A 13,982-nucleotide genomic window follows, 5' to 3' on the forward strand; every position below is an offset into this window, starting at 1 on the left:
TTTTACCAGCAAAAGAAAATTTTATTCAGGGAACTTGTGAAATAATAGATGTGAATGGAAATAACCCACCCCCACTAGAAAAAAAACACAAAAAAAAATAAAATTTATCAATCATTTAAGAAAAGACCACAGATGTGTTACTATTCTTGCCTAATGGAACGTTTACAGTGATTATGGTTAAACAGATTTAAAACTAAAATTCAAAGTGCATATACAACATGTATAAAAAGAACCTTTAGTGAGCGAATAAAAATATTTTACTATAAATAATTAAAATATAAATATTAACTTTTATGACAGGGTGTTTGTGAAATAATAGATGGAGATGGAAAGAAATCACCCCCTCCCCCCACAAAAGAGTTACAGTATCTACAGTATCTACTTTTTTAAGCTTTCGACAATTCTGTTTAGGCAGATGACAAACTAAACACAGTTCTGCAGATCGGAGTGGTAGAAACATCTAGATATCAACACACTACAGTAAACTGTACTAGTCATTCTTCCCTTAAAACTCATTTATTATATGCACGAGTGATTCTTGTAATATTTGTAATCACGAAATACATTACCAGGATATTACGAAACACTTTTAATTACAAACGTAACGTATAGCTCCTGTGCAGTATTTACACTGTGCGTGTAGATTGAGGGTGATCATTTTGATTGTATCAGTGTATCCAGACATTAGAGATATTGTGTTGTACTATAAACAGAGTAACGAAATGTATAAATGCATTGTTGAATCTCTGGTTATACTTAATCATTGAATCGTATTGTTGACAATACATTTATTATTTACGTTATAAGGGGATACGTTTGTTTAAATACTTATTGTCGACCGATTTGCATGGAACAAACATGAAAATATTTCTTTTTGTGGGAACTTTGAATATATTACTTTCGTATATAACGAATTTATTATATTCTCACTTATTGGTAATATCTATTCAGTGATGGGTTAATGGGATTTTTTTACTCGTAGGGTCGGGAGGGTGAGGGTCGGCATATCCATTGTCCTTTTCCACCCTCTTGGTTAGGTAGTCTGCTTCAACGCTGAGACAGCCTCTTGTCATCTTGGATGCTAGGCTAGATTTTACTCATCCAAGATTTAGGATTTCTCCGTTTCAACTGGTTTAAACACATTTCCCGACTTTAATGACCGTATTTGTTTATTTAACAAAATGTAAACAAATCAACTTGATTCTGTCTCTTCATTCCGTGCATAGATTAAGACAAGAACAAATATTCTATTAGGTCTATAAACTGAATGTTTACAGACTTAAACCATCTGTAAGTTTTCATTTACATCCACTCCAAACACAAACCAAAATACTTTTGAATCCAAACAAGTAATATCCTAACAAGCGCTAGAAAGTTTGGTAAACATTTTCAATTATTCACCTATAAGACAATTTACAAAAAAACCTATAAAGAATAGCTTTAATTAAATAAAAAAGCAATATTTTTACTTACATAGTCTTTGGAGACACTCAAACGACCGCGCACTTCTGAACGTTTGACTGGAAATGCGAGTAGGAGCGTTGGAACGATGGAACGTTTTCTATTTGGTAGTCTCTGATCACGCGCATGCGCAGACACCTACTTTGAAGCGACGCACCTTCGACGCAACCGAATAAAGGTTTTCTACCATCCGATACTATCGAGTGTATCGAGGGTTGATACGTTTTGTAAGCTTTCATTGCTTTCAACGCCCTTTCGATAAGTAGTCGAATAAATGTAATTTATTGTAATGTAATGTAATGTAATGTAACATTTCGAAAAGCGTTCCCGACCAGCGTCATTGAATGAGTACCGGTAGTTCAAGTGAGTGGTAATTTGAATGAGAAGGCTAAGAAGAGTTCGAGTTTACTTCGGAAACCACAATGAACGGAGTAAAAGTATTCGACCAACTGATAACTGTAAAGTATTTGTGAACACTGATCAGAGATTTGTATATAATTCATGATGAGCAGTACACTTGCAAAACCCACCGATCTAACGCAAAACCATAGTTTTGAACTGGCGCCTTTTCGATATAAACAAGCGATTTTCAGTAGTTAACTTTTCACTCTAAAATCATACCCATGCACATACACCTACTACAACATTCGAGTATCAAATACTTGAACATCCATTGCTACTTTGAGTAATATTGTGACATCTGTGTTTTCAAATGTTCTAATGTTACATGTAATACATAATATACATTTACATATATATATATAATATAATACATAATAAATCAATAATATAATACATAAATATTACAATAATATGTAATATTTAATAATATTACATATGCATTAATTTAATATTTAATGTTACAGGGGCAGTTATGCTCAGACCCCCCCCTATTTGAAACCAACGATATTCATACGACAAATAAATAGGAATTTTTTTAACCCAGGCTGTGAACCCTATTTTCAACAAATTATGAAAAATAACGATAGTGATTTTAAATTTGATAATATATTTTTGTATATAACACATTTTGAAAGTTAATAGTTAAAAAAATAAATACAGTTTTACGAGTTTTGTATGACAATACAGTAGTTGTCTCTAAACTGTGGCTGAACCAAATTAAATGTGGGTGAAACCATTGACGATGTATACCTACAGTAGGTATATATCGTCAATGGTGAAACCTACGGGTCAAAGCCATAAGGCGATGTCTAATCGAAAATAAATTTATATTATTACTTGGTAGAGAAACTATGACTGTGTGGCAGTTTGGCTGTTCAGCTCAATCTTTCTAGTACCAGTAGTTTCTACGTGATACAATTTTAGAATTAGAATCACACAGTCATACTTTCTCATTCATAATGTTAGTGGGGTAACAAATTAGTACAAAATACTCGTGTAACATAATAAACGGTATATTTGAATTTCAATCTGAATTGAACGAAGAGAAAATGAAATATTTTAAGATTAAAAGGAAAAATTCCAAATCCTAAAAACATGCTTTATAGTAATCAGATTGGACTGGTTCACGATGTCAATAAAATTATGAATTGCTTCACAAGTTTGATCAAAATCCATGGGAAAATTTATAAAATAGTTTCCCTGCATACGAACACACACATTTCATATTTGTATACACATAACAGTAAGAACAACCGGCGTTTTGGCATCTGGGGACTCTAAAACAAATATATTGAGGCGTCGAGAGGCCAAGGGAGATATATGACTTTTAAAAAAATGTTGTCATGGTAACGGGTTTTGTTAAAAAAGGGTGGAATTTCAACAAATAATTCACTTATATCCCTTGGCCTCCAAACTTAACACCTAAGAGTTGGAAGCCAAGGGGTATAAGTGAATTTATTTTTATTTTTATTTTATTTTTTATGACTATGAAAAAAATACATGACATTTTTTAAAAAGTCACATATCTCCCTTGGCCTCTCGACGCCTCAATCTTGGTTCTACAAACAGCATGTAAATAGCTACCCTTTAAGAAAATCAGTAAAAGATTATTAGTCTAGGCATATTAGGAAAGTTAGCAGAAAGTTTAGGTACAGTCCTAATCATCACTTTTCTTTATGTTTTTTGGGTCGCTGAACACGAATATGAGGTTTGCTGACAGATATTTTGCCCGGAACATTGGTTATTTGGTGAAAAAACCTTAAAATTTGGGCACTTTTTTTGGTTTTTCGGGCAAATCTCGGTAAGTATGGGTTTTTGAGAAAATCCTGCTTTGTAAAGTTAAAGATGACAAAATTTACTACAAGTTTCCTATATAATGTTTGTTTCTACGACGAACCGTTTCGCCACTAGAGCACATTAAAAAAGGCCAGAACTACAAAAAACTAAAAACATTGCTAAATGCTGCCGTTTTACATTACGTTTCCATGGAAACAACCCATGTTACGATAATTTTAACTATTTATGCATGATAACAAACTGAAACACACTTAAAAATACCCCCTCCGCAGCAAACCTGCAGACTAAGCGAATTTACATTTCCCTGATTGGATTTACACTAAAATGTCTCCTTAGAAATATCACATTTATTCCCTATTTAAATAAATGTTTAACGAGATTTGCTGCAACAGGGAGGGTAAAAAGGTGTTTTTTAGCGAATTTCCCATATAGTGAATAAGCTATTACCGTAGTACTCATGGTAAGACCTGGACGCGGGACCGATTTTTTTTTTCGTTTTGAGGTCCCTAGAGGCCAAAAACACCATCCGTTCAAATTCATATATATATATATATATTTATATATTTATATATTTATATATTTATATATTTATATATATATATATGTGTCCGTCAGCACGATAACTCGAGCAAAAATGATCCGATTTTGATGAAATTTGGTACAAACGTGTAAACGTACGTTTATTCGAACGAGTTCGCGATCCAGCATGATCGGACCATGGGAACGGGGGTTTACGGGGGGTTTTATGGGGTAAAAATAGGTTTTTCCCATTTTTGACCCAAAAAACATAAAATTTAGCAATTTCTTTCCAAACCATTTTGTAGAGCTTAAAAAAACAAATAATTTAGTATATTGAAGCGTTATTATGCGCCTAATGGTTACGGAGAAAATACCAAAAAATTGTACATTTAAAATTCCCATGTTATTCTTATGGAGAATAAGTAAACTGTTGTAGTTTGCTTGTTTGTGAACATATTTTGATCAAATTTGGAAAATGTTTTTATTTCTTACTAACTATTCACATTTTACAAAAAAAAAACAAAAAAAAAAAACAGTTTTACCCTCCCTGATGCAGCAAACCTAAGTACTTGTTAAACTAATTCTATTTAAATCAAGAATAAATGTTATATTTTTAAGTAGACATTTCAGTGTAAATCCAATCAGTCAAATGGAAAATCGCTTAGTCTGCAGGTTTGCTGCGGCGGGGGTATTTTTTTTTTTAAATAGGAAATAACTTAGTATGAAATGAATGCATTTTCCAAATTTGATCAAAATATGTTCATAAACATAAACAAGCAAACTACAACAGTTTACTTAGTATCCATAAGAATAACATGGACATTTTAAATTTACAGATTTTTGGAATTTTGTCCGTAATCATTAGGCGCATAACAACGCTTAAATATACTAAACTATTTGTTTGTTTAAGCTCTACAAAATGGTATGGAAAGAAATTGCTTAATTTTAAGTTTATATGGTCAAAAATAGGAAAAACCAATTTTTACCCCATAAAACCCCCCATAAATCCCTGTTCCTATAGTCCGATCATGCTGGGCAAAACCAAAAATGAAAATAAACCCTAATCGTTTTACAAAGGTTTTACATTGGGTTTCCATGGAAACAACCCATGTTACGATAATTTGAACTTATTCATGATAATGAACTGAAACACACTTGATAAATCTATGCCAATATGTATGACTGACTGCTGGAACATTTCCCGTTCCCACAAAACACCCATTTATTTTCTCAGCACAGGGATGTTGCTGGCCACAGGGTTGACTGCTATAGTGGTTGAGAAAAAAGGATGAAATACATTAAAAGAGTTGTAGATAACTTTTAACTTTGGTAAGGTCAAACTCAGACGAGCAGACCGTGTCCAGCCACTTGCCATAGTAAATAACGCGATGAAAGTAGAGAATTCTTACCCGTAAACCCCAACAGATTGTTTCAACGTATCAGCAACGCTAAGAATTCTGATGAAGAACTAAAACACTTCTTGTCCTTCTGACAGAGAAAATTCCAAACTGTAAATTTAAAATGCCCATGTTATTCTTATGGAGACTAAGTAAACTGTTGTAGTTTGCTTGTTTATGAACAGTACCTGGGGACCGAGCTTTGCTCGGGGAAAATCATTAGTTCACTCTGAAAGCAGTCTTAGTATTGGAGATACATAAATCCATTCCCAAACTCCACACGGTTCGCCTTTACTACGTCCCACACCATTTCCTACGTCATGGACCTGTTTCCCTGCATTCCCATAGCACTTTAGGATTGTAGATACCTTAATCTAATCATTATTAACAGATCCCACACTCCGGACAGCTCACCTTGACTACTTCCTCCACCACTTCCAACGTAGTGGACCTGTTTTCCTCCCTTCCCATAGCATTTCAGAATTGCAGATACCTTAATCTAATCTTCATAAACAGTTCCCACGCTCCATACTACTTGCCTTTACTAAGTCCTTCACCACTTCCTACGTCGCAAACCTGTTTCCCTCCCTTCCCATTACATTTAAAGATTGGAGATACCTTAATCTAATCGTCATAAACAGTTCCAACACTCCGGACTACTCGCCTTGACTACTTCCTTCACTACTTCCTACGTCACGGACCTGTTTCCCTCCCTTCCCATAGCATTTTAGGATTGCAAATACCTTAATCTAATCGTCATAAACAGTTCCCACACTCCGGACAGCTCGCCTTGACTACTTCCTTCACCACTTCCTACGTCACGGACCTGTTTCCCTCCCTTCCCATAGCATTTTAGGATTGCCCATACCCTTATCTAATCGTCATAAACAGTTCCCACACTCCGGACTACTCGCCTTGACTACTTCCTTCACCACTTCCTACGTCACGGACCTGTTTCCTTCCCTTCCCATAGCATTTTAGGATTGCAAATATCTTAATCTAATCGTCATAAACAGTTCCCACACTCCGGACAGCTCGCCTTGACTACTTCCTTCACCACTTCCTACGTCACGGACCTGTTTCCCTCCCTTCCCATAGCATTTTAGGATTGCCCATACCCTTATCTAATCGTCATAAACAGTTCCCACACTCCGGACAGCTCGCCTTTACTACTTCCTTCACCACTTCCTACGTCACGGACCTGTTTCCCTCCCTTCCCATAGCATTTTAGGATTGCCCATACCCTTATCTAATCGTCATAAACAGTTCCCACACTCCGGACTACTCGCCTGGACTACTTCCTTCACCACTTCCTACGTCACGGACCTGTTTCCTTCCCTTCCCATAGCATTTTAGGATTGCAAATATCTTAATCTAATCGTCATAAACAGTTCCCACACTCCGGACAGCTCGCCTTGACTACTTCCTTCACCACTTCCTACGTCACGGACCTGTTTCCCTCCCTTCCCATAGCATTTTAGGATTGCCCATACCCTTAACTAATCGTCATAAACAGTTCCCACACTCCGGACAGCTCGCCTTTACTACTTCCTTCACCACTTCCTACGTCACGGACCTGTTTCCCTCCCTTCCCATAGCATTTTAGGATTGCCCATACCCTTATCTAATCGTCATAAACAGTTCCCACACTCCGGACTACTCGCCTTGACTACTTCCTTCACCACTTCCTACGTCGCGGACCTGTTTCCCTCCCTTCCTATAGCATTTTAGGATTGCAGATACCCTAATCTTATCGTCACAAACAGTCCCCACACTCCGGACTGCTTGCCTTTACTACTTCCTTCATCACTTCCTACGTCACGGACCTGTTTCCCTCTATTCCGATATTATTTTATGATTGCCTTTACTACTTCCTTCACCACTTCCTACGACGCGGACCTGTTTCCTTCCCTTCCCATAGCATTTTAAGATTGTAGATACCTTAATCTATTCGTCATAAACAGATTCCAGACTTCGCACTGCTACCCTTGACTACAATGTATTGAGTAATCTTCAGTATAATCTTTGCTAAATATTAACAAGTGATGTTTTTCCTTTTGTACTGTATTTGTAATTTGCTAGTATACTGTGGGTAGTTGGCTTATTATGAACACATGCTACAACTTCAGGTCTTTTGTTTACTTTTTCCTTGTTATTTAATTCAGCCAACATGGTTACCTAGCAACCCATAAGACTAATGTTAAAAAAATGTGATTTTCAGTTTCATTTTTCTACGTAATTACATTTTTGTTGGCAGTTCTAACTGCAGTAAACTCGTTTTTAGGCCAGAAATAGACTATTTACAACATTTGAAGAAAATCGTCGGAGCCGTTTTCGAGATCTTGTTTGCAAGCAAGCAAGCAAGCAAGCAAGTATACATACATACATACAAGCAAACATTGCTCGTATTAGAGTATAGGATATTTTGATCAAATTTGGAAAATGCATTCATTTCATACTAAATTATTACATTTTACTAAAAACACCTTTTTAACCTCCCTGTTGCAGCAAACCTAAGTACTCGTTAAACTTTTATTTAAATAGGGAATAAATGTGATATTTCTAAGGAGACATTTTAGTGTAAATCCAATCAGGGAAATGTAAATTCGCTTAGTCTGCAGGTTTGCTGCGGAGGGGGTATTTTTAAGTGTGTTTCAGTTTGTTATCATGCATAAATAGTTAAAATTATCGTAACATGGGTTGTTTCCATGGAAACGTAATGTAAAACGGCAGCATTTAGCAATGTTTTTAGTTTTTTGTAGTTCTGGCCTTTTTTAATGTGCTCTAGTGGCGAAACGGTTCGTCGTAGAAACAAACATTATATAGGAAACTTGTAGTAAATTTTGTCATCTTTAACTTTACAAAGCAGGATTTTCTCAAAAACCCATACTTACCGAGATTTGCCCGAAAAACCAAAAAAAGTGCCCAAATTTTAAGGTTTTTCACAAAATAACCAATGTTTCGGGCAAGTCAGCAAACCTCATATTCGTGTTCAGCGACCCAAAAAACATTAAGAAAAGTGATGATTAGGACTGTACCTATACTTTCCGCTAACTGCCACTTATATTCCTAATATGCCTAGCCTATATACTGAAAATGGTTAGTTAAGGAGATAATTAAAAGAGTCAATGGGATGTAATATGGATGTTTACAAAAATAAGCGATATTTTTCAGTTGTTGGATATGAGTGTAAGTGGAAACAAACCGTATCAGCGATTTGCCACATAATTCTTCCCAATAGCTTAAGCTAAGCCTTTATCAAGGGTAAGCGGTGGGAGTAACTAAGATATTTTAAGGGCAAATAACAATACTAGCAACAAAGTTGGTGGAACCATAATTTTCACATTAATGTTAACTAATGTGTTAAATTAACTAATGTTAAATTAATGGTAACTTGTTCCACTTCGTTTAGAGTTACAAGGACCCTATACTAAATTTGAATCAAAATTGGTCTAGCAACGGGAGGAAATCCGGGTTCAGAGGGACCAAAAACAGACATATCCAATTAAAACTCAAACTCTAAAATTTGGACGAAAACAATAATTTCTCTATATAAACTATGTAGGCTATAGAAGGAGTAAGTTAAAAATGAATGAGACGAAGTGCGTTGGCTACTTTTTAAGACCACTGTTTATTTAGTCAGGATTGATGATTTTAAACCCAATGATAAGGAAAGATGAGTCTAGTTTCGAACCATTAAAAGTTTGTAATTCTGTAAGAGATATAATCACCATCGGTGTGTGTTATTATACATAGGTGACAATCACTTGAAATTTTCGAGAATGTTCAGCGCCTACTACTTCTGAATACTGTACTACATCTGACATACAAGCAATGTTTGCAGTATCGAGCAATTGCAGGCGCTATTTTTCAACCACTGGCACATTGACATTAGATAGTGTACACACTTCGTTTTGAGTTACATGGGCCATATACTGAATTGGAATGAAAATCAGTCAAGCTACGGGAAAAAATCTGAGTTCAGAGGGATAAAAAACAACATCACTTGTAATCTTCGAGAATGGCTCAACGCCTTCAACTTCTGAACTCTACATCTGGCATACAAGCTATGTTTGCAGCATCGAGCTATTGCAGGCGCTACTTTTAACCGCTAACTTTGACATTATATTGGGGAAGCCTAGTAGTAGTACGTACATTAATTATATCCCGTAAGTTAATTAGGTAGAATTGTTAATACTGTACTGTTTCTATGGTTTCATCAATAAAAATACCCCTGCCGCAAAAATCTGCAGACTAAGATAATTTCAATTTGTCTGGTTTTAATTTTACTATTCCCATAAGTCATATTTATTCCATAATTTAAATTACATTGTAGTTCGTGAATTTGAGGTTTTGAGGAAGGGAAAGGTGCGTTTTGACCAAATGTTAATAGTATAGAATGAATTAAATAAATTTGCCAAATTTTACCAAATATATGTTTATTGTTTCTTTTAATTTTGTCCGTAACCTTTAATCGTACAGCGATATTTCCAGATATTTCAACGTACAAAATATTTGTTAAGCCCTAGACGATTACTGTAATGAAAATTGCGCATTTCCATGAACTGTATTATAAGAAAAAATTGAAATCAGGGCTACCCGCAAAGGTTTCCTGCATTTCATAAACAAAATTCTTAAACTAAATCCGTAAATGGGGGTTTGGATATTAATACGATTAATAAGGGTATGCTCTCAGTTAACCTGTTAAATATATAAAACTAAATCTATGTAACAACTATGTAGTTCACTTTTCTTAGTTTATTCACATGTTCCATGTTTTAGAGCTACGATTTAACTTGTATACAGTAATAATAAAAGGAGATGGGTCTTCAAAAAGGTACACACACTTTCTCAACAAAAACTATGCTATTAAATGTAATGATTATTATAAATAGTAGTCTATTAATTTGAAACTTGTCCAGCCCGATGCATTATTTTAGATTTGATTGGAACATGTTTAAACATAATAAAAAAATATTTCTTCTCAAAGCTTTGCCTTATTGCTCCAAATTTTAATCCACTACAAAATGCCATTATCAAATAAAAATAGTTTTCTGAAAAATCACTTTTCAACTCCTTTATAAACGGATAGTACTGTATTAAATGAGTGATGTCAAATCAAATTTATGATTACTAAAATATTATTGTAATTACCTTTATTTTAACTTGTTGTTTGAAAGTGTAAAAGTTTTAGAGTTTGAGAAACGTACTGTTTTCCTTTTTATGGAAACCAACCAATTTCAATGTGTAGATATTTTATACTAAAACCCCACCCCAGAAGTTATTTGGGGCCTATAAATCAAAATTATTCCTATAAGAACAATTGGTTTTTATTTTTTTTCAATCAGCAGCGTGAAATAACGTTTGTAAAGAAACAAATAATGCTGATAGTACAGGGTGTTTCGCGACCCAAATTCCAAATACAGAAAGGCATTGTTTAGGCTAAAAACAATCACATCTGTTAGAAGAGTACATTTAAAGTATGCAACTAATTAACAATGCATTACTTTTAATGAAGAGCGCATTCGTTTTATGCCAAGCTTTGCAATTAAGTTCTTAGTTATAGGCTATATTCCAGTACGTAATAAAATTTCTACAGGTATATATCCACAATGTAAATATACACCTACAAGCATTACCAAGGATATACCATTATTACATTATTATTATTTGTATTATTGGTAAGGATATACCATCCTTTTTTTGTGCATTATTCAATTTTAAACATGGATTGCATTAACCCGTGTGAACAACAATCAAACACAGCATATCAGCTGATCGACAATATTGTTTTCCTACTACAGCATAGCAACGATCCCATTGCTATACATGTAAACAGGACTCATTGTTTCGGTGAAATTAGGTATTTACTTGTCACAGAGAAAAATCTATAATTACTTTCTTTGAGTGCCTACGAAACAGAGCAATAGCAGAATGATATCAAAACTGGAATAAGTAGTACTTAAAGGTATTAATAATCTTTGAGCAGAATTGCAGCTATTGTCAAGTGGTGATATAATGAAAGATAATTAATTTAATAATTTAAGTATAAATTAGTACTGTACCTATACTATAAAAAGAGCAGTATAAAATAACAAAGCAACAAAAATAAATATACTTTTATAATTTAGGAGATATGCCCATCTCCTATCCTCGAACTAAATCCTTTATCCATCCCTCTAAGCATATACCAAAGAAATTTAAACACAATCTTTATTGAAATTCACAATTTTGCATAAATATTATCTTATCTCTTTTCTAAGTCATAACTTCATTTGTATTGATAACAATCTAAATGTGTGTTCTATGAGGAACAGATGTGCGAAGTTGAATGACCTGATATGAACAGCTGACTTTAGCGACACAGGTTCATCAGCTGTTTGAGAGAAGGAGAAACAGTGTTGCAAATATTCAAGGAGTAAAATTCCCATAACCGTATGAATATTGTATTTCGGTTGAATTAACCTTAAACAATTGAAACAGTACATGTACTGGTTTTAATTTTTTGTTTAATAAAGCCTTAATTAAGAATTAAGACCACTGTAATCAAAAGCTGATTAATGATGAGTTTCATGGTGAGCATGAGATCTGATGAGTTTAAAGACTTTCTATGTATGGAGTTTTAATTATTATAATTTAGTTTATTATATAGCGATGGTTCTAAATTTTTAGAATTTACAAATTAATATGATTTGAGAAGGCTTTTGACGTATTATAGAAATCAATGGTGAGAAGTGGTAGGTAAATATAATCGTATTGCACATTTCAAATTTGCCTTTTCGAGACACTGATTCAGAAACATTGTAAGTTGTTCTTCTTAAAATTATACCCTTCAATGATTGCACGTAACCCAACTTAATTCGTCACAGAAATCCTATTAGCAAGTAAGTAGCTTTAATGACGCTTTATTCAATAATTTCAATAAATTTAATAACACTTAATTTATTCTTCATATATATGCCATAGGATACAAAGTACTGTATTTATTGATATAAATATCTCGCTAAATAATAAATAGGAGTAGTATAACACATATTTGAAAGAATCGTACATATAACATCATAATGTGTTTAAGTGAATACACATAATACTACTAAAACTACACATAAAACACATAAAACTACATATAAACTACTAATACACATAAAACTATAATTGAAAACGCGGATTCATAACTTTGTTTGAAGTTTGTTCTTATGTATCCGTAATAGCAGTAACATTTACAATGTGATTATTTACTACTGCAGTCATAAAGACACCGAAATCTACCAATAGATGAAAAATAAATTTTGTCTGCTTGTTTGATCTTTTTAATTGTAGCTGGTATCAATAAGCATCAAAATTACACAAAAACATTTTTAATAATTTCTAACGCGTCAATGTTTATTCTTAAATTTCATAAAAAATATTAAACTAGTTACAGAAAATATAAAAATTAATTAAAGAAGATAGTAAACTAATTGCAAACTTTACAGAAACATTAAATAGCAATAAAGTATGTAAAACAATGAGCAGTTAAAGAAATATTTATTTCAAACGATTCAATTTAAAACTGCAATAAGGGAAATCTATGGGATACACAGGGAAATTTAACTCTGCGCCGTTGGTATCACTTGATCCGGCTGTAGCGCAGTGTGTGCGGTGGCGGCACCGGGGCCGGATGCTATGTACTCCACATGCAGGGATACCACCACACCATGGGACCAGCTGATATCATCAACAATGACTCCGACAACGGCCGTCGCGGTCAAGCTGGCTGTGACCAGCGACGAAACGGAACCGGATGTCGTGGAAACGCCGGTTGAAAACGGAGGGATCTTCGGGTCCATACATAAACACCTTCCCTCTCTGTCAAAACTGAAGAGCAAAAGCAAGAGTGAACAGGGCTCTCCTCTTTTCAGGTACAGGGTTTTTATCACTTTTCTAAGAATACATACTTTTTGTAAGGGAATATGAAGGGTGGGTGTAAAAAGGAGGGACATGATTTGTGAAGTGCTATTTCTGCCTAAGTTATGCTGTTTCTCTAGCCACAACAATTTATTAACAGTACGCATATCAAGGACAACGAAAAATTACGAACCACCGTGAATAATTATGAAATTATGGTAAAATTATGAATCATCAACAAGTTACTTTGCTTTCATGATCGAGCCGGCGTTCTCTGATTTTAGCAAAGCACCATTAACCATTTAATAACTATCAATTATGCCTATTAATATTACCTATTGATATGATATTTAATCTCTAGATAAAAAAAAAATCACTGGATTCTTAACATTACCAGTATTTAATATAATATTTCACTTTGAATGGAGTACTGAAATCGGTTCAGAAGTGAGGTAATAATGTTAAATGTGTCTGTTCTGAATGCACCATTACGACACACCTGACGATGAGTCATAAATA

The 13,982-nt window shown here is 34.2% G+C and overlaps 2 protein-coding genes across 2 annotated transcripts in view; one reads left to right on the forward strand and one right to left on the reverse strand.

Moving 5' to 3' along the window:
• Positions 1–1,565, reverse strand: part of LOC129000189 (uncharacterized) — a 30,448-nt gene extending 28,883 nt beyond the window's left edge. The window contains exon 1 of the mRNA XM_054427136.1: positions 1,474–1,565. The gene's annotated coding sequence lies outside the window, so the exon portion shown is untranslated. The remainder of the gene's footprint in view (positions 1–1,473) is intronic.
• Positions 1,566–13,226: 11,661 nt separating this feature from the next.
• The window catches only part of LOC129000828 (G protein-activated inward rectifier potassium channel 3-like), a 92,083-nt gene continuing 91,327 nt past the window's right edge, over positions 13,227–13,982 (forward strand). Inside the window, exon 1 of the mRNA XM_054427857.1 lies at positions 13,227–13,477. Within this exon, the coding sequence (XP_054283832.1) occupies positions 13,242–13,477 (236 nt within the window). The 5' untranslated portion in view covers positions 13,227–13,241. The remainder of the gene's footprint in view (positions 13,478–13,982) is intronic.

Source organism: Macrosteles quadrilineatus, unplaced genomic scaffold (genome assembly GCF_028750875.1).
Source record: "Macrosteles quadrilineatus isolate MER2022 unplaced genomic scaffold, UCM_ALF_1.0 Scaffold_8__2_contigs__length_117827958, whole genome shotgun sequence".
Classification (NCBI taxonomy): Eukaryota; Metazoa; Arthropoda; class Insecta; order Hemiptera; family Cicadellidae; genus Macrosteles; species Macrosteles quadrilineatus.